Source organism: Melospiza melodia, chromosome 5, assembly GCF_035770615.1.
Source record: "Melospiza melodia melodia isolate bMelMel2 chromosome 5, bMelMel2.pri, whole genome shotgun sequence".
Classification (NCBI taxonomy): domain Eukaryota; kingdom Metazoa; phylum Chordata; class Aves; order Passeriformes; family Passerellidae; genus Melospiza; species Melospiza melodia.
Window position 1 is genome coordinate 7,869,298 of NC_086198.1, and position 27,069 is coordinate 7,896,366.

Sequence of the window (27,069 nt, forward strand, 5' to 3'; positions counted from 1 at the left end):
CTTTTTTTTTTTTTCATAATATTTAAAATATTCGGAAGTAAACTAAATTATAAAGATGGCTCCTAATTTTATTTTTAAGCAAGTGACTGAATGAAAGGAGGGCTAGAGGGAGGGACGTCTCAGCCCCCCGTGAGTGTTGAACGGAACGCGGCAGTTCATCCGAGCAGGAATTCCTTGTGGTGGTGTTCTCCATGCAGGGGACCCGCTGGGAGCGGCAAGCGGACGCGGGCGCAGGCGGCGGCGGCTCGGGAGCGGCGGAGCCGCGCGGTTCCCGTGCGCGGAGCGCGGGCGGCCGCGGTGCCCGCACAGGGGCCGGGGCAGGCCGGGGAGGCTGGCGGGCTGAGCGCGGAGTGCTTGTGTAGCAGGGAATTTTGTGTCAAGGAGGAAAGAGCGAACAAGGCAAGGGATTTGCGGGGGTCTGGGGGGGGAGGTGGGGAGGGTGTGCTGTAGGGAATAGGTAAGATTTACAATGAGCTACGATGAACTTAATATTAACTTTGTGGTTCCTAAAACTCTCATGGGTTGCACGTTTCCAGTACGCCACAGCGAGTATAATTATTTCTAACCTTTTTTATCCAGCTGCAAACTGCAGCAGCTCATGCTGTCTCTTTTTAGAACGTTCATTGCTTCGCCAACAGCATCTTTCTTCCCTTAAATATTTATTTAAATATTTCTCCCTGTCTATCGACTCCTTTACAAGGATCCCGGTGCCAGTCTGATGGCTTTTCTGCTCCCCAGTAACAGGGCGAGCTGCAGACTTCAATGCTGGGAAATGCATGGCATCCTTCTGTATCTTAGGCATGCAAGGAGAAAATGAATGGTTTTCACTAAAGGAAGCTGGTCTAGGTGTTTTTTGTCCATTCCTGATTAAGGGCAATGTTTTCCACCTTTTCCGTAATAACATTAGGGCTCGTATTTTAACGTTTTCCGTAAATCACCTCTGCTTAAACCAAGCTGGGTCTCTCTCCAGGTCCAGGGCTGCATACCTGCCGGCCTTCCCGTGCCACCGCGCCTAAGGAAGTGGTTCCAATCAGACCCAGCAGTAAGCGTAGGTAGATGTGCAATTGCCCATAAAAAGATAAGGGAGCCCCTGCGCCGCTTCGCCGCCCCTGCTGACAGTGGGGAGGTTGCGGGGTTACAACAACCAGACAAAAGTGATGTGCCCTCCCTCCCGTCGGGTCAGGCAGCCCGGCTCTGCTATCCGGCCTGGGTCTGTGTTTACAGACACTTGCCTCTGTTTATAACACTTGGGGAGAAGAATCTGCCCCCTTGTTTGCTTTTCCTTGCCTATTAGTTGCCCAGCTGATGATCTGGAGCTCCTCGCAACTCTGCGTTCCCTGCTCAAACAATTTTTTTTTGTTTGGTTTGGTTTTGGGGTTTTTTTTTTTGGTTTTTTTTTTTTTTTTTTTTTTTTTTTTTTTTGTGGCGGCACAGGAAAAAATAAAAGGGGTGAGAGGTGGCTGCGAATGCTGCGGTGGGGCACCCCATGGGCAGCCTCTCTGCAAGTGCTGTGTCTTCCCTCGACAGAGTCAGCGGGTTGCAGCTCCCCCGGGGGGTGCGCGGTAGGGCCGGCGGGCGGCTCCGATATCCAATCTCCGAATTGGAGAGAAATCGCCTGTCCAATATTTCCACATTAATAATTTTATGGTTTTGTAACGTCAGTTTATCAGAACCGGGAGCCCCTCTGAATCCGCTAAGGAGGATTGCTTTTAATTGCTCACTAACGAGGATGTTGCTATTTTCCCAGGAGCAGCCATTCCCGCAGCTAAATCACAGGAGCCCTAGACAGACCGGAGCCGACAAAAATGTAGGTTTTGACGTTAAAAGCTAAATGGGGAAGCAGAAGGTAAATTGATGGTAGATGGGGATGTCAGTGCCCTGGCCTCAGCTCTGCGCCGGCGGAGCCGGGGCCTGATAACAGCGGAGAGCTGCGCTCCGCATCCTGCCCGCACCGGGGGCACCGGCATCCCGCCCGTCTCTCCGGTGATTCCTCGGGGCCAAAACATTTTTGGGAGCTTTTACCGAGGTTAAAGGCACGTAAGAGGAGGGATAGCAGCCTTTCCCACCCTGCAACTTTTCTCTGTGGGTGCAGGGAGGAAGAGAGAAGGGAGGGCAGGGTGGAGAGCACCCGTGTCGCTGAAGCCCTGTCCCCTCAGATTGACTCACGGATCCGTGTTTTAGCCTTGTAGCCTCTTTTCACGGCGAAGGGAGAGAGGCCCTCTGCTAGCTTTCAAGAGAGCACAGCATTTTAATTTTTTTCTCCCCTTGGAAAGGAAGAGAGACCCAGCTGCCCCGGGTGCCGTCCGTCTCCCTTCCCTCCCGGGAGCGGCCCCTCGCGTCCCGGGGTGCGGCCCGGGAGCAGCGCCGTCACCCCTGGCAGGGGGCAGGGACCCCCCCAGCGGCTGCGTGTCCCCTGGGGCCCCGAGGCAGACAGCAGCCTGGATTTTAGAGCTCGCCGGGAGTTTGGGAAGCGGGGACGCAGCGAGGGGCCGGCTCTGCGCTCCGCTGCTGGCAGCGAGCCTATCGGGCGCTGGCAGCACCGAGTTTTGGGGGACTCTGCAACATGCGGGACCTCGCTGCTATCGGATGTGTACGCCATGCCTGCACCCCGGCAAGCAAGAGAGAAAAAAAAATGTGGTGAGGCGCTTTTTTTTCCCTTCGTTTTGCTTAGTTTTGTGGTCTGGGGAATTTTTTTCCACACATACTCCCCTCTCCCCCGTGATTCCCAGGAGATCTTCTTTGCCTCAAAAGACTATTGCAATAATTATTTCTCGTTTGATATCGTTGTCAAAGAGGTGCAACGGGGCCTCTCGGCCGAGCCAGACACCCCCAGAGCGAGCGCTGGGCCATAGCGGGATATAAACAGGACTGGGGAATGCCATGGAGACAGCATGAACTTGAAAGGTGGGCAGGGAGGTGGGGAGAAAAGGTTAATAGTGAAACCTCTAAGCAAAATATCCTCCTTTTGCGCTTGGAAAACTAACCTTAATCCTCCTTTTCCACACGTACTCTCCCAGCGACTCACAAATACCCCCAGAAGAAATCTCCAAGTAGCGATGGGAAGGAAACGCATTTTGCACGCCTACAGACATAATCGCCTCTGCTGTAACAAAGGCTTATCAATGTTTTATATATTTTTAATTTGGGATTTTTCTTTTTCCCGCGGTCCATGAAATACATGCCTTTGCAAACTGGCTTCCATCTTTTCTATTTCTAATTGGCCAATTCCTGTTCAGCTGTTTCAACTTGTCACATACAATGGCGAGTAAAGCAGAGTTGTTATCTGAATTATATATTCACATAAATTTTAGCAAAGCCGAGTGATGCGCGGGGCCGGCGGATTTCTGAGGTTCCCTGTGCCTGCCTCCTTCCAAACCAGCGCGGTGTGTGTCTCCCTCTTCCTCAGTTTTCCCTCCCCCCAACCCCGTTTTCCTCTAGAAATACCATTGCTTTGATGATGCGATTTTAGAGCATTGATTACAAATTTATTCTCAGACACTATATAAGTCTTTATATCTGCTATTAGAGACATCTGGGAATGATTAGAGCCGTCCCTCCCCCGGCTCTGCTCCCTCTATCTTGCAGCGAGGAGCGAGAGACATGTTGACGTCAGATCAGACGGCTCGGAGCCATCCTGCTCTCCGCTTGGGTGTAATCACGGCCGGGCTTTCCAAGTCCGGCCGGGCCGCTGCAGCAGCTGGGATGCGGGATGCGGGATGCGGGATGCGGGATGCGGGATGCGGGATGCGGGATGCGGGATGCGGGATGCGGGATGCGGGATGCGGGTGCGGTGGGACGCGGCACCCCGGCCCCGAGGCTCCTCGGCGCATCCCGGTTCTGAGCCCCGAAGGCTCCGACTCCTCTGAGTTTGTTTGCTGCCGAGGTTGTTTGTTTATTTGTCTGTTTGGGAGCTCGAGAAAGCAAAAGCGGTGCGTTCCTGCTCCCCATGCACCCCGCTTCCCCAGCCGCCGGGCCAGCGCTTGCTTTATCTCAGCCCGATTTCTCCCAGCGCATTCGCTCACGGCGCTGTCTTCCAAAATAAATATCGAGCCCGGCACATTTCCACCTTGTGTTTTGGCAGGGAGAAATTAGCCAAACAAAGCGCAGCGCTGATGCGCGGGCAGCCGCAGGCGCGCCGACACCCCGTTATCCCAAGCGGTGCTCAGGTTTAGGAGGAGCCGGGAGAGCTGGAGGCGGCTGCGAAACGAGACGGTTCCTAGCCAAGGGCAGTGCTGCTGGCAGGGAGATGGCTTTGCACCTGCTATTAAATCCTAATGAATCGCCTCTAATTGGGAGCGGGGGCTGGCTGACGGTCACGCTGAACAGCCAGCCTTGGCTCAGCGGGACCCAAAACCACGTTCGACGCGCTTATTTTGACAAAATTTTTATTTTACGATTTTTTTAATGTTTCGTATCACTCTATTTTTTCCCCCAGAGGAGATTAAAAAAAAAAAAAAAAAAAAAAAAAAAAAAAACACAAAAAAAAAAACAAAACAAAAAAAACCCACAAAAACTGAATAAATACAACTTAAGCCTCCACTGGCTGTCCGCAGTCTTGGACGGCTGACACTTGTCCAGCTGTACATCACAATCAGTGCTACTAGCAGGAAGGACGGGCGAGGGGGTGGATGAGAAAGCAGTTGATCTCGTCTCCAGAGGAAAAAGATAATGCTAGACGATTTATCTGAAGGATTAAATTCTCGCGGTAAAATACGCTTGCCAGGAGGAGGGAGAAAAGAAAAACAAAGCCCCATGTGACCCTAAAAATAAATTTAAAAATACTTCCATTTCTTTGTTCCAGCAGAATAAAATACAATAAACCCCCTAAGATACCGCAACGCTCCTCTGTGTCTATCTGTAATCTCGAAAGGAAAAGGAGCATTTCCTTTCTGAATCAGTGCGAACGGTATGCTGTGGGCTCGGCTTCCCACCACAGCCGCCGGCCCAGGGAGTCGGGCGGGAGTAAGTGAATTTTTAAAATGCTGTTGAAGTAAAGGGAAAAAACCCAAAACAAACAAAAAATGTAACAAAAAAATAAAAACCCCAAAACAAAAACCCAAACAAACAAAAGTAAAACCACAGCAAAATCCTATTTCTCCCTCTGTGGGAGACCCCTGACTGGCGGCGGCTCTGCGGCGGGGCTGGGGCTGTGGTGCCGGCACCTCTCCCCGGGGAGTCAGATCCCTGTCCCGAGGCAGGAGCCGTCTCCGCGCCGGGAGAGGCCGTGCGGATCCTGCCCGGGCGAGGGGCGGCTGCCCCGGAGCGGCCCTCTGGGAACAGCAGCGGTGTGTGAGCGGAACAATGGGGGTCAGCGGGCCCGCATCCCCGAGCCCTTCCGCTGCTAGCCGTGGAGGCTGTTCAAAGCAGAAACAAGCCCCTCCGTTGCCCAAAGGACTCGGTAGAAAAATGTACAGTTCGATTTTAATGCGGAGCAGTAGGGCGGTTTGGCCGGTCCCGTCTGTTGAGCGAACATGTGGGGGTAATAGAGAGGCCGACTCTCCTATAGGGGTCTCTATTCGCATGCCGTATGTGGCTATGGGCTGCAACAGCTGCTTATAATGAACTCCTTAAAAAAGATAAATACATGTGCAAACCCAGAGAAGCTTTCTAAAACTGGCCTAAAAGACAATGAAATGTCCTGCCAGAAAATACAGGAGGCGGAAGAGAATTAAAAAAAAAAAAAAAAAAAAAAAAAAAAAAAAAAAAAAAAAAAATTAGGCGCTCCCCGCACAAGCCTGCAGCCTTGGCAGCGCTGCCCGCAGCAGGACCCGGACCCGGGGCTCGGGGGGCCGTGGGGGACGGAGGGAGGAGGCGGTGTCGGCAGCTCTCTGGCAGCGGCGAGCCGGAGCGCACGGCCCGGCCTTGACTGCCCCGCTCCCGAATCTGGTTCTCATAGAGCCGCGCAGTAATTACCTAAAGCCGTAACTGTCTCCGAAATTATTCATTAAAGTCATTCCCGGGAATCTGGCGTGGCGAGAGCCTGCATTTATGGCCTCTGCGCCCTCCGAGCGTGACAGCGTCTCTCGCCTTGCGTCCTCGGCGGCCGAGCGCTCAGCGTGGCGAAGAGGAAGGGGGAGACAGGGTTGCTCTCTCTCGCCTTCCCCTCGGTGTATTTGTTTGCGGGGGCTCAGGCTGCTTTCCCCCTTTTGGCAAAGGAGCGCGGTGCAACCCGGCAGATACCTTGGGAGCGAGGAGGGTATTTTGGGGAGTTGCAGTGTTGTGCGGAAGATCATGTCTGTGCCCTGTGGTGCTGTCAGCAGTGACAGATCCCAGATGCCGTCGCTACTGTATGGCAGATTGAGTTTCTCAGCAGAAAACTCTCTCCCTCCCTCCCAAACGTCTTCAAAAACCTTCTCCAGATACTGCGGGTCACTTCGGCTCAAACGGGGAGAGAAAGGGGGCAAAAAAGGCTTTTCCTCTCTCCCCCCTCTCTCTTCCTCCCGCCGGATCTCTCTGGGGTGCGCGGGGGGCCATGACCCGGTCCTTGTGCGCCCGGGGGGCTGAGGGGTCCCCTCTCACCCCCGTCCTGCCGGGAGCCCGTCGCCGAGCCCGGGGACCGCCGTGCAGGTAAGCGGGGGCGGCGGGAGCGGGGCCGGAGGCCGAGGCCATCCCGGGGCCGGTCCCTCCTGCCCCGGTCGGATCTGGCTGCCTGAAAGGAGTTTCCCGAAGCTGAGGTGTGCCCGTGTCCCAGCCGCGGGGATGGGGTGGGAATGGGGGACAAGGCAGACCCCTGGCCGTGTCCCACCAGCAGCCGGGACTCGAGCTGTGGGGATGGCTCTGGGGACTCTGAACGGGGCACCGGAGGAAGAGCCGGAGGAGCGGGGGAAGCTGCCCGGCGGGAGCTGGGAGCACCCCCGGCCGGCTTGCCAGGAGCCAGGAGGACGGGCCAGCTGCGAGTCCGCAGGGGCCGGCAGCCGGTGTCCCGGTAAGCGGCGGAGGTCGGGACATCCCCCCCTCTTCCCTCTTCCCTCCTCCCCGCTTTTATTCACCTCTTAAGTGCAAGAGGCTCGTGTTTTAACAGCTCTGTCTCTCCGAGACATATAATGAATTGCAATATTCCCGTTCTCCCACTGCCATAAAATATTGATGTCACCCGAGTGCCCAAATCAGAGGCAATCGGCTGGAGGGTCTGCTGGAGTTCTTCTCCCCCTCCGTGCAATGGGTCAGTGCTTGAGGGCTCGCTGTGGACCGTGGTTGTGTAGCTCTCTCCTCCCTGCCTTAGAGAGGCGATGCCCGTGCAATGTACGGCACCAGGGAGAACTCCTGTCCGTGAGCGAGCCCCCAAAACCCTTCTCAGGATCGCGGGAAGGCGCACTGCTCCCGATGGGCGATTTTGGTGTGGCAGCCCCGGGGTCGGAGTAACCCCTTGAGGAGCGCTCCGGACCTCATTCCCCCTAATTTCCCTCTGGATGGAAGCAACCTCATTTCGTTTGTGCCTGTTGGAAACGGTTCCAACTAACCCCTCTCTCGGTCCTTCCTTCCCCAAATGAATTGAAAGGCTTTAATTCAACCGCTCGCACACACCCTCCCCCCCACCCCTTCCCTTTTGTCTTTTTTTTTTTTTTTTTTTAAGGCAACTCTTGCCTTTAGCAGCAGTATAATTGTGACCCTGCCTGATCCACAGAGCCTCCTGTTGGGAGCAGTTAGCTGTGGCTGCATTAGGCCAAAGGACCTCCCAAGTGGCGGTGGCCTGGGTGTCATAGCAAGGGACTCTGCACATTGTCCATTCTTTCTCATCAAAGTCCCAGGCACCGTGGAGCCAACAGTTTGGCGAAGAAGGAAAATAGTAAACAAGCCTTTCCTCTCCCTTCCCAACCCAGCAGCCCCGAGATCTTCCTGGGACATGGAAAAGGGAACAAACTTTTTCATAACTTCAGTTCTACGGTGTGATTTACATTTCCGGCTGCTCTGTCAGAGTGGCAGTAATTTACAGCCTGATAAAAACACTTTTACAACACCAGAACATGTTCAAGTGGTGGGTTACTACGCAAAATTTACTTTTTAAAATAAGACACGGACAAGAAAAAAAAAATCGGTTTCCTGCCTTTTCTCCACCATGGCTTTTTTGAAGAGTCAAATGGGTTGAAGTTGTAGTGTAGGCAAAAGAAAAAAAAAAAAGTAGGAGCAGGCTGAAGAAAATAGGCATGAAGTAAATCTGGGGCTTTTGTTTATATGCTGTGTATTATACGTCCAAGTCTGTCCTATTTCTCTAAGATTTTCGTTTAACGGATACTTAATATTATTGTGCTCTCTGGCCAAACCCTGCTAGTCTTGCCCCAGGGATTGCTTTCATTTAGCCAAGTAGCTATTGTGTTTAAACAATTTCTTTCCTTTAATAATTCATTTCTTCTCGGGAGCCTAAAATCGAGTGGGTCTGGTAGCGTTTATGAAAGGGGAAGCATCTTTTATTCGGTTCTAAAACCGGGGTAATAGCGTTATCCCTTCTTGAGGAGCATCCAGCCAGGCTTCTTCACCGGGGCAGGGCAGGACGGGTCTGGAAACTAATGTACAACATCCCTATCCTGGTAGGAACGATAAAGTTTAGTAAATTACAAATATGTGAATTTGGCAGACAGTTAGGGATGAAAATGATCAAACGACTAAGAAAAAAGAACCAAAAAGAAAAAAAGGCAAGCAATGAATAAACCACATGTAGCAGTTGCTGCTTTCATGACTTTGGTAATTATTTACACCTGAATCATAGTTTACTCCAGCGACGGTTTCGAAAGTAAACCTTTAAAGAATTTAATTATTTCCAGTTTTCAGCAATAGAGATGAAAAAAAAAAAAAAAAAGAGAGAGAGAGAGAGAAAAGTAGGTTAGTGAGCAACTGCTGTCTCCCGAGCTCTCATAAAAGGCTTTATGTGCGTTTCCATCCCAAACACACAAGCAGCCCTTCCGCGTCCCCTCCTCCCATCCCGACAGGAGCGCTCACCGTCATCTGTGCGCGCATTTACGGCCTAAAGAGAGAGTCCTGAGCGTCACATGGGACGGTGCCCCTGTATATATATATATATCATATATATATACACAAATATATATATATATATATATGTGTGTGTGTGTGTGTATGTATATAAATATACACACACACACACACACTTACATTTGCCTATGTGTGTGCGTTCAGTCGAGGCACAGCACTGAAGCACGTGTGGGTGAACTCCCTGGCTCCTTCCTCGGGCTCTATAATAGCTCTGTTATTTTTGCTAAACGATCAGGATGGCTCTACGTGACCCTTCGCCGTTTAAAACCATTTTCTATCATTGCACGTGTGCCGGGGGGGCAGGGGGATGGATGGGGAGGGGGGAGGAATCGACAAGTCATTGAGAATAACCGGGAGAGGCTGTGATGCACAGCGCGTTTTATCTTTATTTAGGCAGCGCGTCGTCGGCAGGACGGCCTGAGTTTCCATGCGCGACAGGGGCACGAAGCACAACCCATCCTCGGGGAGGTGCAGGAGGGCTCGGGCAGCGCAGGGGCAGGGAACCCTCTCTTTCCCCTGCTGCCGTGTCCTGCGTGTGAATTCCGCACTTTCTGGGGGAAATTTCAAAACAAGAAAACAACAATAACAACAATAACAAAAAAAGGCTCTGTCTCCGTTGCCGGAGCTGCTCTGCCACCCTGGCTGGGGCTGTGCGGTGGGCGCGGGCAGCAGCCCCGGGGCCGGGACCCGCTGTCTGTGCCCGAGCCCCTCCTGCCGCGGGCACTGCGCTGAGCTGCCAGCTGCGAGGGCTCCCAACATTGCCCTGCTCTCTCCCCCGTGAACCCACCGCACCCTGCGGGCCGGGGCTGCCTTGGCACCCTCCGTACGGCACCCTCGTGTGCACTGATCCCGGGCTGGCGTTTAGAGGGCTCTGCAGAAGCAGTTCGCTCTTAGGGAAAGCGGCTCTGGCTCGGCTGCGGTGCGAGCCCCGGGGGTACAAGGGAGGGGAGACGAGCCCGTGGTTTGGAGCTCGGGCTCCTGCAGGCGGCCGCGCCCGTTCCCTGTGCCGGGAATGCCGGGCGGTGCCCTCCGGGGTCCCCCGGGCACACCCCACGCGCATCCGCGGGCGGGAGGAGGCGGTGGCCGGGAATCCCGGGCTGCCCGCCGGGGACTGCCCGCCTCCGAGCCCCTTCCCTCTGCCCTGCCCGTACCTGGCGCGGCGGCGTCTGCTAAAGGAATGGGAAAAATATCCCCACACAAGGGTTTTCAGCTTCCCCGAAACAAGCGGCAACCTCAAATCACTAGATCTGTGAGGATTTCGAACGCACGCCCTCTCCCAGAGGAAGGCGCTGCTGGTGCATTAGGCAATAGCTGTAGGGATGTGTGGACATAAACATGTGTGAGGACATGGATTAAAAAGCTGTGCATCACCTTGGGTTAAGGGCTCACTCCTCAGGGTTTGTTTGGTCACTGGCTCCTGCTCTGTAAAACAGCTGTTAGAATTGTGCTCCCCCAAGGACAACGAGTTCAGGGTTTTTTAAATTAATTTTTCTCCCCGCTCTTGGCGGAGAGGAGGTAATATCGTGCTGGACACGGAGGCGAGAAGAGACAGTAACTAAATGTAACTCATTTTCTAGAGGTAGATCACCTCAAACATGCGCTTCATCATGCTTTTTTAATTGTGATGGCCCATAATTGTAATATATGTCCATAGTCTTTCGTCATTTGCAATGCCATTATTCCCGTGCCTTTCCTATTTCTGAAAACAAAGGTATTTTTTACTTGTCCAACCCTAAGAAGGCGTACCCAAACATAAGACTAAAAGAGTACATCTTATTAAAGATGGGGGGCGATGCTTCCCACTGCAGCACCTCATTAAAATCAACGAGAAAATAAAGGTTGAAACATGATAAGATCATATAATATATTTTGAGTGTAAGATGTCTGAGCATAGAAGGTGTTTAAAATGGTAACATTTTTCTTTTGCTTTTTTTTTTTTTGTTTTGTTTAAAGAAAAGCGGTCATTTTATTTAATGATCTACACACACGTGTGCGTGTGTATACATATATATGTAGATTGATGCATATAAATAAATATATTTCCTTCTCCCCGTGGAGAGCTCTGACACCTGTTGCAAGCCCCAAAACAGAAGATCACACTGTAAATTCTTCCTGCGACTTTTTTTTTTTTTTTTTTTTTTTTTTTAATGATAAGCACTCTTCTGGGACAAAATAGCTACAGGAAAACTTTATTAAGTAAACGTCCACGAAAATACCTTCGAGGTTGAATTAATTTTGTGTTGGGACGAAAAACGCGCCTGTTCGGCCCCTGTTTCCCAAGCAGGACGCCTCCGAGGAGATCCCTGACAACATTTCCGCTATTTTATTAACATTCTGTGCAAACTGGATGCTGAGTTTGTTGCAGTATGTAGGACGAAAAGCACGGTAAAATTGAAAGAGCTTGCTGGGAGAGCCAGAGAAAGCACCATTTCCCCCTCTGCCTGTCTGGGGCTCCCTGCCGGGGCTATCCGCACCCAGAGAGGCTGCTGCTCCCCGAGTGGGGTGCCCGCAGAGCCCCCTCAGCTCCGGCGGCACCCAGCGAAGCCGCCCTCATTCTTCCCCCCCCCCCCCCAGATGCTGTCCTGGCATTTAAGGGGCTAAATCCCAGCTCCCAGGCACACAGCTGGCGTATGTTTTATCCTATCAATTCATAACAAGCAGGCATTTTGGAAAGACTCGTAAGGATATTTATTTTAAAATGTGTGCTGAAAAGATATGTGCTGGGGGGGGAGGAGGGACAGGGTTGGGCGTCTCGAGTTTTGTTTCTAAGCCAAAACGGCTCAGTTCGAGCTGTGAACAAATGGTTTCCAGAGAATAGTTCTTTTCTCTTTCTTTTCCCTGCAAGAAGTTTGTTTGAAGTTCCCCGAGTTTTTAATGTTAAATAATATTAATACCAAAATGAATACTTCGGGGCTTCTTGTTTTAATTTTGAAAACCTGGCATGTGTGGGCTTGCTTTCTTTTCTTTCTTTCTTTCTTTCTTTCTTTCTTTCTTTCTTTCTTTCTTTCTTTCTTTCTTTCTTTCTTTCTTTCTTTCTTTCTTTCTTTCTTTCTCTCTTTCTCTCTTTCTTTCTTTCTTTCTCTCTTTCTTTCTCTCTTTCTCTTTCTCTCTTTCTCTCTCTCTTTCTCTCTTTCTTTCTCTCTTTCTTTCTCTTTCTCACTTTCTCTCTCTTACTCTTTTTCTTTCTTTCTTTCTTTCTTTCTTTCTTTCTTTCTTTCTTTCTTTCTTTCTTTCTTTCTTTCTTTCTTTCTTTCTTTCTTTCTTTCTTTCTTTCTTTCTTTCTCTCTTTCTTTCTCTCTTTCTTTCTCTCTTTCTCTCTTTCTCTCTTTCTCTCTTTCTCTCTTTCTCTCTCTTTCTGCCTCTTTCTCTCTCTTTCTTTCCCTCTTTCTCTCTTTCTTTCCCTCTTTCTCTCTATCTCTTTTTCTCTTTCTCTCTTTCTCTCTTTCTCTCTTTCTCTCTCTTTCTGCCTCTTTCTCTCTCTTTCTTTCCCTCTTTCTCTCTTTCTTTCCCTCTTTCTCTCTATCTCTTTCTCTCTTTCCCTCCTTCTCTCTTTCTCTCCTTCTCTCTTTCCCTCTCTCTTTCTCTCCTTCATTCTTTCATTCTTTCTTGATTGCATTCTTACTTTCTTTTGCTTTTTTCCCACTTTTTGCTTCTCTCCTTCTTCTAGATTCCCCTCTTTATCTCTTGCTTTTTCTCTGTCTTGCTCTCCCACCCTCTCCCTCTCTTCCCTCCCTTCTCTTCTCTCTCTCTTACTGCTCCCCTCTCTCACGCCTATTTTCCCCCTAGTTTTTGCAAACTCCTTCTTTCAACCGGCCTGTGTTCGGGATATTGTTGCCGGTAAAAGAAATAAATAACCCAATAAATAAAGCAGGCTCCTGTTATGACAAGTTCCAAACCAGACCAACATTTTATGGCTTAAAATAGCCCTTGAGGAAGAACAAGCAAATTTTAAAAAAGAGGCCAAGCGTTTAAGAGCAGGATGGCTGAGGTGGGTTGCGGAGGTGTGGGACGGGGCTCAGGGCGCTCCCTGCCCCAGCAAGCACCGTCCGTGCCCCGCACCCCGGCGAAGGCGGCGGTCACTTCTCCCGGCAGGAGGGCTGGCAGGAGCAGCCCGCAGGGTTCGTCACCGGCAAACCCTCGGCAGCACCGGGAATGGGCAGCTCGGCAGGGCCGGCCGTGCCCTCCCCGCCGCTTCTCTTGCTTTCGTCTCTGCCAGCGTGTTAAAACTATTGCGAAAATAGCGAGGGGTCACGTCAGCTCTGCGTTGAGGCTGAATGCTCCCTGTCACCTTCGGCTCCAGCAGCCGCCCCTTCCCTGCTGCCCGGGTGGGCACCGCCGTCCGCCCGCAGCCCTGGATGCCCCGGCCGGCACCTCTAACGCCGCCTCTGGGCACGTTCTTCTTCAGCGATGGAAAGGAAAAATACACAGTGTTGGTAGGGGGATTGTAGGGAGTCGGTCTGAAGATGGTTTGCTCCTCTGCAGGTCCTGGGAGGGTTTCACGCCGGCCGCGGGGAGCATCCAAAGGGGAGCGGAGCGGAGAGGGCTGGGGGCAGGGGGTGACACCGCGCTGGGAGAGTCCCCCCCCGGCTGGAGAGAGTCCCCCCCCGGCTGGAGAGAGCCCCCCCCGGCTGGAGAGAGTCCCCCCCGGCTGGAGAGAGCCCTCCGCTCCTCTAATCGCCCGCATGTGCCTGCCCTGAGCAGCCGCGCTCCGAGCAGCGGCAAATGCCGTCACAACTCGCGTGTCGTAAATTACAGAGACCTCACCCTGGCAGGGAGATGCCGGGGAGGCGTCCGGTTTGTCTGCAGCTCTGGAAGGCACGGGAGGAGCCGGCCTTGCTGCTTCCCTCACTTCTCTTTTCCCTCTCTCCCCCTCAGCCGGCTCCTCCACGGAGGGTGATACGGCATTGACTCACCAGCACGCTTAGGTGTACGGGAGACTCGTGGTCTCTCACCCTCACCTTTCTTTTTTTTTTTTTTTTTTTTTTTTTTTTTTTTTTTGAGTTGTTAACTCCCGTTTATGATCGAAATGTTGCTCTCTGCGTTTTGTTTCGTTCTGGCTGCCACTGGTTGGCCTGGGTTTAATCAGGAGGAAAAAATGCTCGCCACAAATGTAGCTATTGTTTGGCTGGAGAGACGGGGCCGGGGAAGAAAGCAGAGAGAACGGGAGCCCGTGGGTGACAGTGACGGTGGGACCGGACCAGCCACCCGCCTCACGGAGCGCAGCTCCTGCGCTCAGCCCTCCCGAAAACAGAGCTCCCTCCTTCCCCAGCCTGCCCGCAGCAGCGTGCAGGGGAGCCGGGGCATGTTATCTCAGGAACATAATGCTAATAAATGTGCTCAGATGTTGGACATTCCCTTGCCTGTTTTATAGGGTTTCGCTGGTGGTGCTTAATGGGCTGGGTCACCGGGACTGATGCTAGCAAGGTTATTAGGATTAAGTAACCTAATGAATCGTATGGCCATTAGCGGGCTTTGAAAGAAGGTAGTTTTCCCTGTAACCTGGTCTCCTGTCTCTTAACAGGGGCAATTATTTTTAACTGTCTCTCAATCACAGGTCGGAGGGGGGCTTTTTTTTTTTTTTTAAGTTTATTTGTTTAAAACCCCTCTCTGATGCTTAGAAATTGATTTCTCCGCAGAAAGAGCCTGTCATTTTATCTCGGCGTTTCTCGGAACCGCTGAGCGAGCCAGACGCTGCGGCCGCTCCTGCCGTGCTCGGCCGATCAGCCGCGGCCGGTGCCTTTCCCCTCCGCCGGCCAAGAGCATCACCCGGGAGTGCTTGAGGAAGATTTGTACTTATTTTTTTTCCCAGAGAAGGGTTTTTCTCGCTGTGTCTTTTGCCTATGCCAGGTAAGCGATGCGAGGCTCGGTTCCCCTCCAGCGGCTCGCCCCGCACCGCTCCCTCCCGGGGAGGGCTTTCACCGCCCCGCTCTCGGTACCACCGCCGGCACCCGCCCTGGGCGAGCAGGAGGGCAGGGCAGCGACAGAGGCAGGCCGGCATCGCCGGAGCCTGCAGCTGCCTTCTCTCCCCGGGGCAGCATGGAGCTAACTCTTGGCCATCCGCTGTCTTCTATGGCGAGGAGAAACCAACCATTATTATTATTATTATTATTATTATTATTATTATTATTATTATTATTATTATTTCATCATCAATATAGTTAGAATAATCATTTTCATTATTATCATCATCTTTATTATTCTTATCTTTTTGGCCTCGAGGTTTAAGATTTTTTTTCAAACTTCAGTGTTTTCCTCCCTATCTCCCGCCCCCGCGAGAAGGTAGAATTTGAACGCGGATACAGGTTACACATCGTAATGTTCCTTCGGGAGGCCGGGCTGGTGGTGTGAATATCAGCTTTAATTAGAACAAGTGCTAGAGGCTGAATCAGTATGAACAGGTCTGGAATATTTGTACCGTGGTTATTTTCCAGACCCGTCACGCTTTAAAATAACCCGGACGTACTGGTGAAACATTTAAAAAGGGGTTAAAAAACAGTATAAATAAGTTGTTGGGGTAAGAGTCCTTTTGTGCGGGCGTCCCTGCGATCCCGGCGGTGCCTTGGCCGCTGAGCCGCTTGCGGCGCTGGGCTGGGATGAAAGAACGCCGGGGCTGGAGCAGAGCAAGGCCCAGCCTCTGCTCCCCCAGATAAAGACGGGAAGACCTTGCCTGGCGCGGCCAGGGCCCCTCCTGAGGAGCTGCCACCGAGCGGCATCTCCCGCGCCCATGGCGCTGGCAGGGTGACAGGGGTGGGCAGGCTGGTCGCCAGCGCGATGCCGTGTTTTCCACCCGCAAAAGCTCACGGTGAAGCTGCGAGGGGCATCGCACCTGCCGGGCTGTCTGGCTCCAGCCCCGGGAAGGGGCTGCTCCTCGGGGGCCCTGCGGCAGGAGCGGCGCAAGGTGTCCGCCAGTAGAGCAGAGGAAAGCTCCAGCCCGCCTGACTTGGAAAGAATCCACTTTCCCACAGCTTTCTCAATCCCCAATACTTTTCACACCCTGTTAGGGGTTAATACCGCCGAAACCGCTAAACGCTTCCATGCCTGAAGGTACGGCCCGGCCGGGGCTGCTCCTGGCGGCCCCCAGCCCCGGGCAGGACGGGCCGCAGGGCCGGGAGCGCCCCCAGCCCGCCGAAAGGGCCCTTTCCCCGCTGGAAATTCCTCGGATGCTTCGTACTTAGGCTAACACATCGCGCTGAGTTTCTGTGAAAGGGCTCCGGCGGGCAGGGAGGGGAGGGATTTCCCGGATCCCTTTTGGGGAAGAGCGGGGCGATGCTGCCGGAGCCGCTGCAGCTCCCCGGGTAATATTTCAGATGCCAGTCTCGGCGTGGAGGGCTGGCTGGGGTCAGCTATGCGGCCTGGACTCTGCAACCAGCAGCTCCGGGCGGCAGGAAAGCCACACGGGGCTGCTGGGGGGGAAGGGAGGGAGGCTGTGTGCGTCAAAACAGAATGGATCTTACCTGTAGCTGACGGATTTTATTTAATTTTTTTTTTTTTTTTTAATGGGGGCTGTTTTTAGGGTTTGGTTTAGCCTCGCACCTTTCAGCCGCCGCCCTTCACAGAGGGCAGGGGGTGCCCCCGGGGCAGCAGCCGCTCCCTCCCGCTCCGCTCCGGCCGTCGCTGACCTCGCCCAGCGCCCCCAGTCACCCCCAAAGCCAAGGCAGGGACAGGGCCGCTTTTTCCCCGAGCTCACAGGGACCATGCGATAACCGAGCGCTCACCGCAGGAAAGAGCCCATCGGGGGAGCATTTCCCGTCCTATTTTCCTGCTGAAGTAATGGCTGGAAAATGCCGGCTGAGATTTCTTGCCACTCCTTTCCAAACGTGCAAACACCGTCCCTAGGAAAGCCGCTCGGCGGGGGTGTCCCGAGCCCGCAGCAAGAACGCTGGTCTCCGAGAAGCACAAAATTCACCCAGCAAACCTAACTCTGCAATGTTCAGCGGTCAGGCCAGCTGTGCCCAGCAGCTGGGACATGTAGGCTGTCATTCGGAGCCTGAAGGGATTTGTCCGGCGTGTCTGTCTTCACAAAACAAAGGACTTGGCCCCGGGGTAAAGTGAGAGCATCTCTGGGGTGCAGAGTTGCCGTGCTCCCCTCCAGACCTCCAGGCACAGTGATGTGCCTCTTCTTGCATCCCTCAGCTCGTAATCAGCCTTTAATTTGCAATAGCGCTGGGAAGGTTGGGACACAAGGTCCGTGGGCACCAGGTGAGCGGGATGTACCTTTAGCTGTTTCATCCCCAGCCCCTGGCGAGCACTCAGCCTTGGAAGCTTAGCAGCATCCCTCAGCTTCGCCTTTGCTCTCTGTTCAGAACCCGTTAAATTCTTGTGGCGGGAAAGGGAAATCCATGGGTAATGCGCACTTGGCGGGACACCCCGCAGCCCTGATTAGGCTTTTTCCCTCACCGTCGGAAAACGCCCTGCGGGCTGGCTGCGGAGTGTTCCGCAAGGGGAGAAACTGCGGGTGCGGCGCCAGGGCAGCGCCCGAGGCACACGCTGATTCCCAGGCGAGGGACGCGATTTCCCCGGCCCTGTCCCTGCCCGGGACACGCCCGACCCTCCAGGCAGGTCCTGGCCGGCTGCAGCCTCTCCCCGCGTTCCTGGGGCCGGAGGAGCCTCACCCGGGTTACATCTGTAGGGCTGTGCTCGCAAAGTGGCGGCTCTCCCGCCTCTCCTGGCTTTCCCCCATCGCCCGCTGGCTCCTGCTCTCGGTGCCTCCCTCCCCGTGTCCACCCAGCCCGATCCAAACACTCCTGGCCATCTCGGCAGGGCGGACGTCCGTGTGGTACAGAGCCACCTCCTCCCTCACGGCCCTCAGGCCTCTAAGCCCTGTCGCATCGGAGGACCTGCTCTGGGGGGTGCCACACAAGCCATGCAGACACCCTCGCCGCCCAGGTGTGACCTCCAAGGGTCTCTCGTGGCGGCCAGCTGCTGGCCGGAGACAGGGATAGGTGTGAACCGTGCCCACCCCGAGGATGAGGGCGTTTAATCTCGGTGCTACCATTTATTCCAATGGCACATGGGGTCCCAAGCCGAGAGCTGGGCGGACATCCAGGGAAGGGAAGCTCTTTGCAGACCAGGTTGAGAGCACGGGGAGCCGAGCACGGCAGCGGCGGACACCGCTCACTGTCACCGGGGCCAGCCGCTGTGACCGGCGGGGAGCTGTCCCCGCCGGCTGCCCTGTGCGGGGCAGGCGGCACCGGCGGGATGCAGAATTCCTGTGCCCCCCACAGCTCTCCTGCTCCCCTTGCCGGGAGGGCAGGGTGCTGCCGCCGGCACTGCAGGGGCGCAGGCAGGGCGGGAAGGAGCCGAGCTCGCGTTTGAAGCCGAATATCGCAGCCACCCGGGCAGCAGCGAGGGCATCACACACATCCCGCTTCCCACCCCTGCCCCAGGGGCTTCCCTGGGCGGAGCGGCTCCTCCCCGCCCGTGCCTACACGCACACGTACCATTAATGAATGATCAGTTATTACAGTCGAATATATATTAGATTGTTCCAGCTACCTTTTTAAAGAATAGTGAGTTAGTCCCGTAATTTTCCTTCATTTGTTTCATAAGCTTGCAGATCTACAAGCAGCACAGAGTGAGGACTATTTAAATACACATTTTACGTATTACAAATATAAAATCATACACAAATATGCGGTATATATGTAACCACATATCAACATGCATGCGTAAATGCAGGTGGGAGCTTTACTGAAATGTTCCGGCTTGCTGATAGGGCAGGATGGGACATGCGCTGCGGTGTGATGGAGTGTGATAAGAGTCCTTTGGATGGGGTAGGATAAGAGTTTCCTTTGGATGTGGATCTCGCGGAGGGGTCTGCCCAGCTCCCCCTCCCAGGTCTGAGCTGTGTCTCGCCCCCTGCCCCTGATCCCGTGGGAAAGGGCCAGGATTTCCCTGGCGCTGTCCCTGCTCGGGCGAGGTGGGGCATCGAGACACGGGTGCCTTGTCTGAGGGGCAGCACCGTGTCACCTCCGGCGCTTCCGGCAGAAAGCTATCCCATTTATCAGAGGGTGCAAGGGGTGCCTGGAGTTGCGAGCAGACACCAAACACCCCCCTTCAGGCCTCAAGAAAAAATAAAAATTGTTTGAAGGAGAGAGCTCCCAGCTGACAGTAGGCAAACAGGATGAGATCTCTCCTGGGTGCACTGCGGAGAGGCGAGGCTGGTTTTCCTTCGTGTTCTTTTTGCAAAACTTACTCAAGCACCTTAAATTCGTTTCCAAAATTCGCGTGGCACAGTTCAGAGCTTTCAAAAACCTCGTTATAAAATAATAGGGAATTGCCGATTTTTTCCTTTTCTCCTATAACTATGCGTTGTGGCGTACAAAAATTATGGATAAATCCTCCCCTCCTTTAATAATCTTGTATGAAGTCACCGTGTAACACATCAAAACAATGATTTCAGACCGGATTCTTAGTTAAAAGAAATGACAAAAATAAGGAGAGGAGAGGAGAGGAGAGGAGAGGAGAGGAGAGGAGAGGAGAGGAGAGGAGAGGAGAGGAGAGGAGAGGAGAGGAGAGGAGAGGAGAGGAGAGGAGAGGAGAGGAGAGGAGAGGAGAGGAGAGGAGAGGAGAGGAGAGGAGAGGAGAGGAGAGGAGAGGAGAGGAGAGGAGAGGAGAGGAGAGGAGAGGAGAGGAGAGGAGAGGAGAGGAGAGGAGAGGAGAGGAACTCCCATCGCTTTGATTATCAGTATTTTGCCGTCGGTGTCTTGCCCGGAGAGCCGAGCGCGGACGCGGAGCAAGGCAGAGGGAGCTGCCGAGCCCTGCAGGCAGGCAGGGAAGCTCAGAGCTGTTGAGCAGCGCTTCCTCTCCGCGGGAAGGTGGGGATTGCGGAAAGGTGGGGAGTGCTTTCCAGGCCAGGTACGAGCAGCCAGGCCGGATTCCCGACGGGCACGATCCCTCTGCGGGGCACGCTCTGGCCTGCGCCTACTGGGAAGACAGCAATTAGAGACTGTGCTTCATTCGGGAGGAAAGAACCGCACTAGCAGCGAGAAACACAGCAAACTCTTAGTCATTAGTGAAAGGAAAAAAAAAAAAAGAAAAAAAAAAAACACAAAAGAGAAACCACCCCCCCAAAAAAAAAAAAAAAAAACCCATGAAAAAAAGAAAAAACAGAAGGAAAAATAAAGAAGGGAAGAATAAAAATAGAAAAATGCTGAAAGAAAGTAAAAAATTAAAAGTGAAATAAAAATAAAAGAGAAAAAAAGAAGAGAAAAAAAAAAAGGGTAAGAAAAAGGAAGGAAAAACCGTAAAAGGCTGCCTTGTGTGCGGGCAGCAGGTTGGATCCTCACCCGGGCCGTCTGTCAGTGCGATGGCTGTGCGGGGCTGGCACTCCCGGCCCGAATGAGGGTCTGGCCTCACGCCTTCCCACGAGCCGGGCCCGACATCAAAGGCACAGCACAGACAATGTGCAGCGCACATGGGAGCTCGCAGGACTTTCCTGTCAAAACGTGTTTCCTGGCGTTTTCCTGCCCTATCAGACCTGGCTCCCCAGCACCCTCACGGCGCCACAAAGGAGCAGCAGGGACCTGCAGAGATGAGCTGTGAATACAAACAGCATACATACAGCTTCTCAAAGCGGCCCGGGGAGCTGCCAGTTTCCCTTTTTTTTCCTCCATGAGGATACAGTGACTTGCAGCAAATTAGTAGCCATTGTCATTCAGGGGTGGTTTTAATTATCTTTTTGGGCCTCTGCAGATTTAACTCATCTCCGGCTATTTTCTTGTACAAATTAGGTGTCAGCTCAAAGTCCACTTCCAAACTCATCCCTTGCAATCAATATCTGACTTTCTTTGCATCTACACTCCTCCAGTCAGCATCTAGTTCAGCCAAACACAGCAAATATCTCTACCTCAAGTCCAAGAAGCTGATGGATGCTCCTTTGTCCCTGCTTAATGACTGCATGTGGCATGTCCTGTGATCTGCCGGGGTCTGGAATCATGGACATGGAGCCATCTCACATTGGTTGTAATGGGAAATGGAGAAGGATTTTATGGATCTGGACTTTTGGAGAGCAGATAGGAGATGGTAAATGGAATTCAGACCATTTGACTCTGCATGAGGATTCAAAAAGATCTTATAAATATTTTAGGTAACAATTTAAACAAAGTTCTGATTTAGGAGGAAACTGGGGATTTGTAACACATTTTAATGACTATTTGTTTCTACTTAATTTCTAAAATTTTGCATTCATTCACACTGTGTTATATTGAGAAGTTACAAAAAAAAAGAGCCGCCTGTTAGTGTGCATAAATCAACATACTGCAGTCTGAGCACTACAATAAATGCTACATATGTGTAGCATGAGTACCTATGTGTGCTCATCTCTCCTTGCCATAACAAATCTAGAGTAAAACTAAGTTTTTGCAGAGATTCCAAGACACAGCATTCATAAAGAGTCACTGCAATCCTTCATACCGTCTACACCTAGGAAGCTCCTATTACTTAACTGGGACACGAGCCCAGCTCTCAAACAGAGCAACACTGGGGACTGGGTGGAAATCTGGCGTTTAAATTTAGACTATCTTTTTCATATCATCATGTCTTTACCAAGTAACTCCCTCAGCACCAGGGAAGCCACTAAGATTCCTGAAGTTCTGCTCCACACATGCGCTGAAGCCTTTTGGTCTTGACGGGGCTAAGTGTATATCTTGCACCTAATCCCATCAGGATTCACAGGCAAGGTGTGCCTCCTCCCTGGAGGAGCCTGGGAGGGCAGTACAGTGTAATCCATGCTCACACAAACAGGGTGGCACCAGCAGCCCCTCTTCTCAGAGCAGGCTGTTAGTCATGCAGGTGTTGAAGGAGCCAGCAGCGTCCATCCCTCTGCTCTGGGGGGTTCACAGACACATTTCCCATAATCATGGTGTGTAGCTTACAAAATATCAGGCATCTAAAGGACATGGATGAGAAACAGTCTTCTTTCTCTTGGCACTGCACTAATCTCCATATCATGATTGATGATTCAGTCCTTCTTCCCTTCTCCTGTGGCAACACCAGAGCAGCTTCTAGCCAAACATCAGCATACTGTTACAGAGAGTGAGAAGTAGAAGTCTGACCCTCCTAAGGAGTTGAATAAGGTCCCCAGAGCCTCATATCTGTATTTTAAAAAAAGTATTTTTCAGTTTCTGACTAGAAAGATTTATTTTCCACCACCCCAATGCAAGAAAAGACTAAAAGCCATTGAGCTGGGCAGACATTCCTGACAGACCTAGGCAATGCTGAGATGTTTGCAGGAAAGTGATGGAAGATTTTGTTCTCAAGGGAAAAAAGAAGGGGGATTTTTAAACCTCTGATATGTCAGTCTGAATCAGTCAATGCTTTGGCAAAGGTCCAAACTGGACTGCTTTCTTTGGGTTGCATGAAGTGGTGATGGACTTTTCGGTCCTGGGTAAGGACAGTGTGTAACTGTGCCCACGTGGCTGGAATTGTGTCCTCAAAAGCACCAGAGCAGGATGCCACCTAAGGAGGCATCACTGGCATGAGCTGGAGTGGCCAGGGGGTGCACACACATCAGACACCTGTCCCTGGGGACAAATCCTGCAGGCTCTGTGCAGCCACCTCCTCTGCCACCCATAGATGCTGCTGTGTGCTCACTGTGGCTCCTCATCCTCCCTAGGTTCCTTCTTCAGAGCTCATGTTGCCCTTAACATTTGAGAAAGACATTCCTTGTAGTTTAATCTGGCCTCATGTACAGTCTTTGTGGAGCCAGGGCAAACTCAGCACAGGTGAGGGGGCCTTTGAATGTGCATCTGCATTGCTCTGGATGAAGGAACCCAAAGCCCCAAAGCCATGCACCTAATATCTGCTGAGGCTGCTTGAATAGGCAGTAGAGCATAAGGTCTGAAAAGCACAACTTTTGAGACATTTGAACCAGATCTTTGAAGCAATAAAATTGAAACTAAATCTTCCTTCTGAACCAAATCCTTCCTTCTGTCACTAGAGCCTGTCAAAGACGTTTATTCCAATAAATATTTTAAGAACTCAGGGTTGATGTTAAAACTGAAAACTTAGTGTCTTACACTGGCAATCACAACTAGAATTCACACAGCTGATAATAAGGGGAGGTTTTGGGAAGTGCAGTTTCTGGTAAGGAAAGAAAGTGGGGGAAGTATGGTTCATATGCCCAAAGCCTTAATCACCCCCTACCCCACCCCCATAAAAATAACCACATAATTTATAATCATTCATAGCAGTTGGAATTGTCCTGACTGTTAAAATACTTTTTTCATTAGACAACCCTTTATTCCTTGTGAAGCATATTATTGATCTTAATATGCAGAAAATGCCATAGCTAGCAACTCAGAATGTCAGTGCCATTTTTGCTAAACAATGAGAATTGATGAGGTTTGGCAAGACATTAAAATATTTAACACTATAACTTTGAGAAGTCTTTTATGTGTTTGTACTAATAGGAAAATCTTTTAACAGGAAAAATGTTTTTCTCTGCTTCACTAAAACTCCAGCAAGGGCTGATTCTGTTTGCATTAAACCCAATGGGAGGCTTGTTACTGACTTCAAAGTCAGTTCCAAGAGGAATTCCAGTGTGGAAAATCATGACTAGAAAAAAAAAAATCATAGACTTTTAGTTACATGACTAGTGCCATTTAAATTAGCACTTAATTACGTGCCCTAACACTCCAGAGTGTCTGGGGACAGCACGTTTGGTGTGGCCCAGAAATATTGCACGTTACCAGCCTGAATACAGTGGATATGGCAGCTCTTACAGCAGCATGTCATCTGAGGCACAGGAGCAGGGCCAGGTGCCCAGGGAAGTCACAGACCTGTATCACTTACTGCTACGAGTCTACATTTGCAACACAGTTTTCTGTTTTTAAAATTATTTTAACTGCCCAGATTTTTTTTCCTATAGGAACCTGCCTTGCACAGTTCTGGTTCCTTGGCTGTTTTGCTGTCTTCACAGCTTTATGTGCAGAGTGCAGATTTTGGGTGAAGTAGTACAGGAGGCATCAGGGTCTTTGTATTTAAGATGAAAGAGTAAAATTACTTAGGCTAACTAGTCAGTCTAAATGAAAATTGTGATGAAAAGGAGATTATAAACATTGTATTTATCTTATCTTTCAGTACTGATCTTGTGTGAGGGTGTCCTGATCTTGAGCACAAAAGTTTTTCTTTCCTGCATTTCTTTTAAAAGCTTTATGAGCAGAGCTCAGGGTCTTGTTGAGGCATCTTAGACATTTAAGAAAGGGCTGATACTCTTAATTTTAACCATGGAGTTCATAATCAGGTTTTCTTGAGGTGGGCAATTAAATTACAAGCATCAGGTTATTTGCACAGATCAGAATTGCTTTTGTTCATTTGCAATCTTTCCTTTAACCCCAGAAGGCAACACCTCTTGTAAATGCCATTGAGAAAGGAACAAAATGCAAAATTGGTATCCTGTAATCGTATTTATTCCTATACACAACAAGCTAAAATGCTGGGATCTTTTAATAGCTTTTTCCATATTGGACTATTTGTTTGGATGTGGTTTTCCTGATGTATCCTAGTAACATGTTTAGTTAATTTATATTGTGTGTATGTGTAGACAGATATACACACATCCATATGTATGCACACACATAGTCCTCATTAAGGGAGTGTTGAGCCTCCCACAGCAGAGCTGGGATTGCAGGGCAGCGGGGCTGGGAGCCGCGAGTCTGCTCCGAGGAGGCACACCAGCCCCCGGGCATCTGCAGCCCTGTGCCTCTGGCTTGTGCAGCCCAGGCAGGACCGAAACCCTTATTTCTCACTGGCAGCAGAGCTCCCTGCTCGCAGGCTCTCCCGGGAGGGTGGGTGCATCATCCCCCCGTGTCTCCCTTGCCCTGGCCAGCCCCTTGGCAGCTGAGGGATAGTTGTGCTCACACTGGTGGTGTGAGGACTCAAGCCTTACATTGTCAGAGTAGCTGAGCTGGTGCAGGACCAACTCCAAATGCAGAAACATTTGGCAGATGACGAAGAAAAGAAGGATTCCACATTTATTTTGCACAATAAAACACAAATGTAACCTATTTATCTGGTGTTAGAAGACTCATTCTTCAAGGATTCAATCCCGGCCATACCTGCCTTTACTAAAACAAGAAAGTGCTGGTTCTAAGGCTTTCAATATGCACTCTTGGAAAAGCCACACAATCCTTATTATCTTTCTTTTTTTTTTTTTTTTTGTTCCAGGCCCACAAGTGGATCAGACCAGTCCTGCACTGTTGCATTTAGTGTATAGCAAAACTGCCCTTGAGGAAGATTCTGAAGACTCAAGGACTGAGGAGTTAGGACTGGGAGCTAAGGAAAGGACATGAATGACTTCCTTCATAGCTTAGTTTTAAAAAGCCAGCTGCTCTCTGCAGTCAAGCCAAAATTAAGGGGAGATGGTCTGAGGTTTAGAAATAAGCAGGATAAATTTTCATGCCAAATAAGAAAAATGAGAAATTATCTTCACATATCGTAACTTGTCGTAAAAATACACGTCTCTTTCCAGCTTTAAAAGAGGGCTTTATAAATTCTACAGTCTTTGATTTGTTGTCTATTTTATACTGATTTTTTAATTCATATGTTCTTAAGAAAGCATAATGAAACACTTGATGTGTCTATTGTCTTGATTAGTGCTTCATTGTGTAAGAATTTGGTTATTGAAACATACACTAAATATTGCACTGTAAATTGTGTTGTGACTTATGCAATACCTTTTAGTATTAATAGAAAAATTCAAGACTGCAAAAATGGTATTTAATTTTTTATTTTATTTAGTTTAATAAAAAACTCACTTGATTGCACATTTCTTTGCTTTATTTTCTCATTTATTGTGCATATATTTGATGAAAAATATCTGTGTCTGTTGCATATCATCTATCTAACACGAGAAACTGCTGCTGTTCTTAATAAGTTATTGAGAAAAATAAACCAGTTTGCACTTTGATTTCTATCACTCCTGGTGAGTGATTCTTCTGGAATAAACATAGCTCTAACACATGTAAACAACACAGGAAATTAATAACAAAATTCTTTGGATTTCTTTCAGATGCCACATACTTTATGTAAATATATGTGGCTTTCAATTTCAATGATTTTCCAGAAAGTAATAAACTTTGTTCATTAAGCATTCTCTTAAACTAAACATTTATTACTTTATAAGTGTTATTTCAACCAATTCAAGTGGATGTCCATGGTAAATTGGTGCAACAGATCTGTTCAACCATAGAAGCAGGATGGCTTCTTTTGAGTGGGGAAAACTCCGAGTTCTTATTTAAACTTCAAGGAAATGAGATGTAGCATAATATGTTGATTTTTAATGTGAAAAAATGTTGATAATTTCTTTAAAAAATTCACCTACCTTTACTACATAATCTCTGTGGTAAATCTCGGGAAAAATCCCTTCAACTGGATGCAGTTTTATATCTGCTCCATGAGTCTTGGGTTAGTAGTTTTGCACAGAACTGGGTTGGTGGGTTTTTTCCCTACCAGCTGTGATTAGTCATTATTTTCCTGGAGGGATGAGTCAGTTATTTTTTCTGAAAACATAGCTCTTTTAAGTGTAACATTTTAAGATCACATAGACAAAAATATTTTATGTTTTCTGTACCAACAGTTAAAAAAACATATTGAGAAATACTCTCATGATTGTAATGATATGTGTTTGAATTCTGCAGAAGTTGTTGGCACTGATCTTTTTGGAGGCTTTGCATGCTTAGATAACCCACTCCCAGGAGTCTGGGTGTGCAGCTCCTGATGTGGAAAAGCCCTACCACAATAAGAAGGTTTGGTGTGGGATGCAACAGCACCTTCATTGCCCTTCCTTACTTGAGGAATGAGGAGAAGACTCCTCGGGGACTCAGCCAGGGGGACAGTGGGAAGCAGCCTGTTCTCCACCCAAGCTTCTTGCTTTGGGGCTGGATTTGGAGAGGCCCCCGTGCCACTGCTGAGTGCCCTCTGCTCACAGGGGCTCACGTGGGCTGAGCCAGCTCCTTTTCCAGCAGGGGCTGGAGGAGGTGGGACAGCCACAGAGCATGGCACAGCCTCAGCGCATGGCACAGCCACAGAGCATGGCACAGCTACAGCGCATGGCACAGCCACAGAGCATGGCACAGCCACAGA

At 50.5% G+C, this 27,069-nt stretch overlaps 1 protein-coding gene across 6 annotated transcripts; it reads left to right on the forward strand.

The window, feature by feature from the left end:
• The first annotated feature begins 1,418 nt into the window (after positions 1–1,418).
• On the forward strand, positions 1,419–25,751 carry LOC134418210 (uncharacterized). Of its 6 annotated transcripts, none has more exons than XR_010027740.1 (4): positions 1,419–1,807; positions 2,274–2,637; positions 2,794–2,904; positions 3,586–3,702. XR_010027740.1 is itself a non-coding variant. In XM_063156196.1 (3 exons), the coding sequence occupies exons 1-3, from the start codon at positions 1,487–1,489 to the stop codon at positions 2,850–2,852; spliced, it is 744 nt and encodes a 247-aa protein (XP_063012266.1). In that variant the 5' UTR covers positions 1,419–1,486; the 3' UTR covers positions 2,853–3,141. The 6 variants fall into 6 exon arrangements, 2 of the variants coding, with proteins under 2 accessions (XP_063012266.1, XP_063012264.1); XR_010027739.1 differs by lacking the exon at positions 3,586–3,702 and adding an exon at positions 3,018–3,141; XM_063156196.1 differs by lacking the exon at positions 3,586–3,702 and having other exon boundaries at positions 2,794–3,141.
• Positions 25,752–27,069: the final 1,318 nt, after the last annotated feature.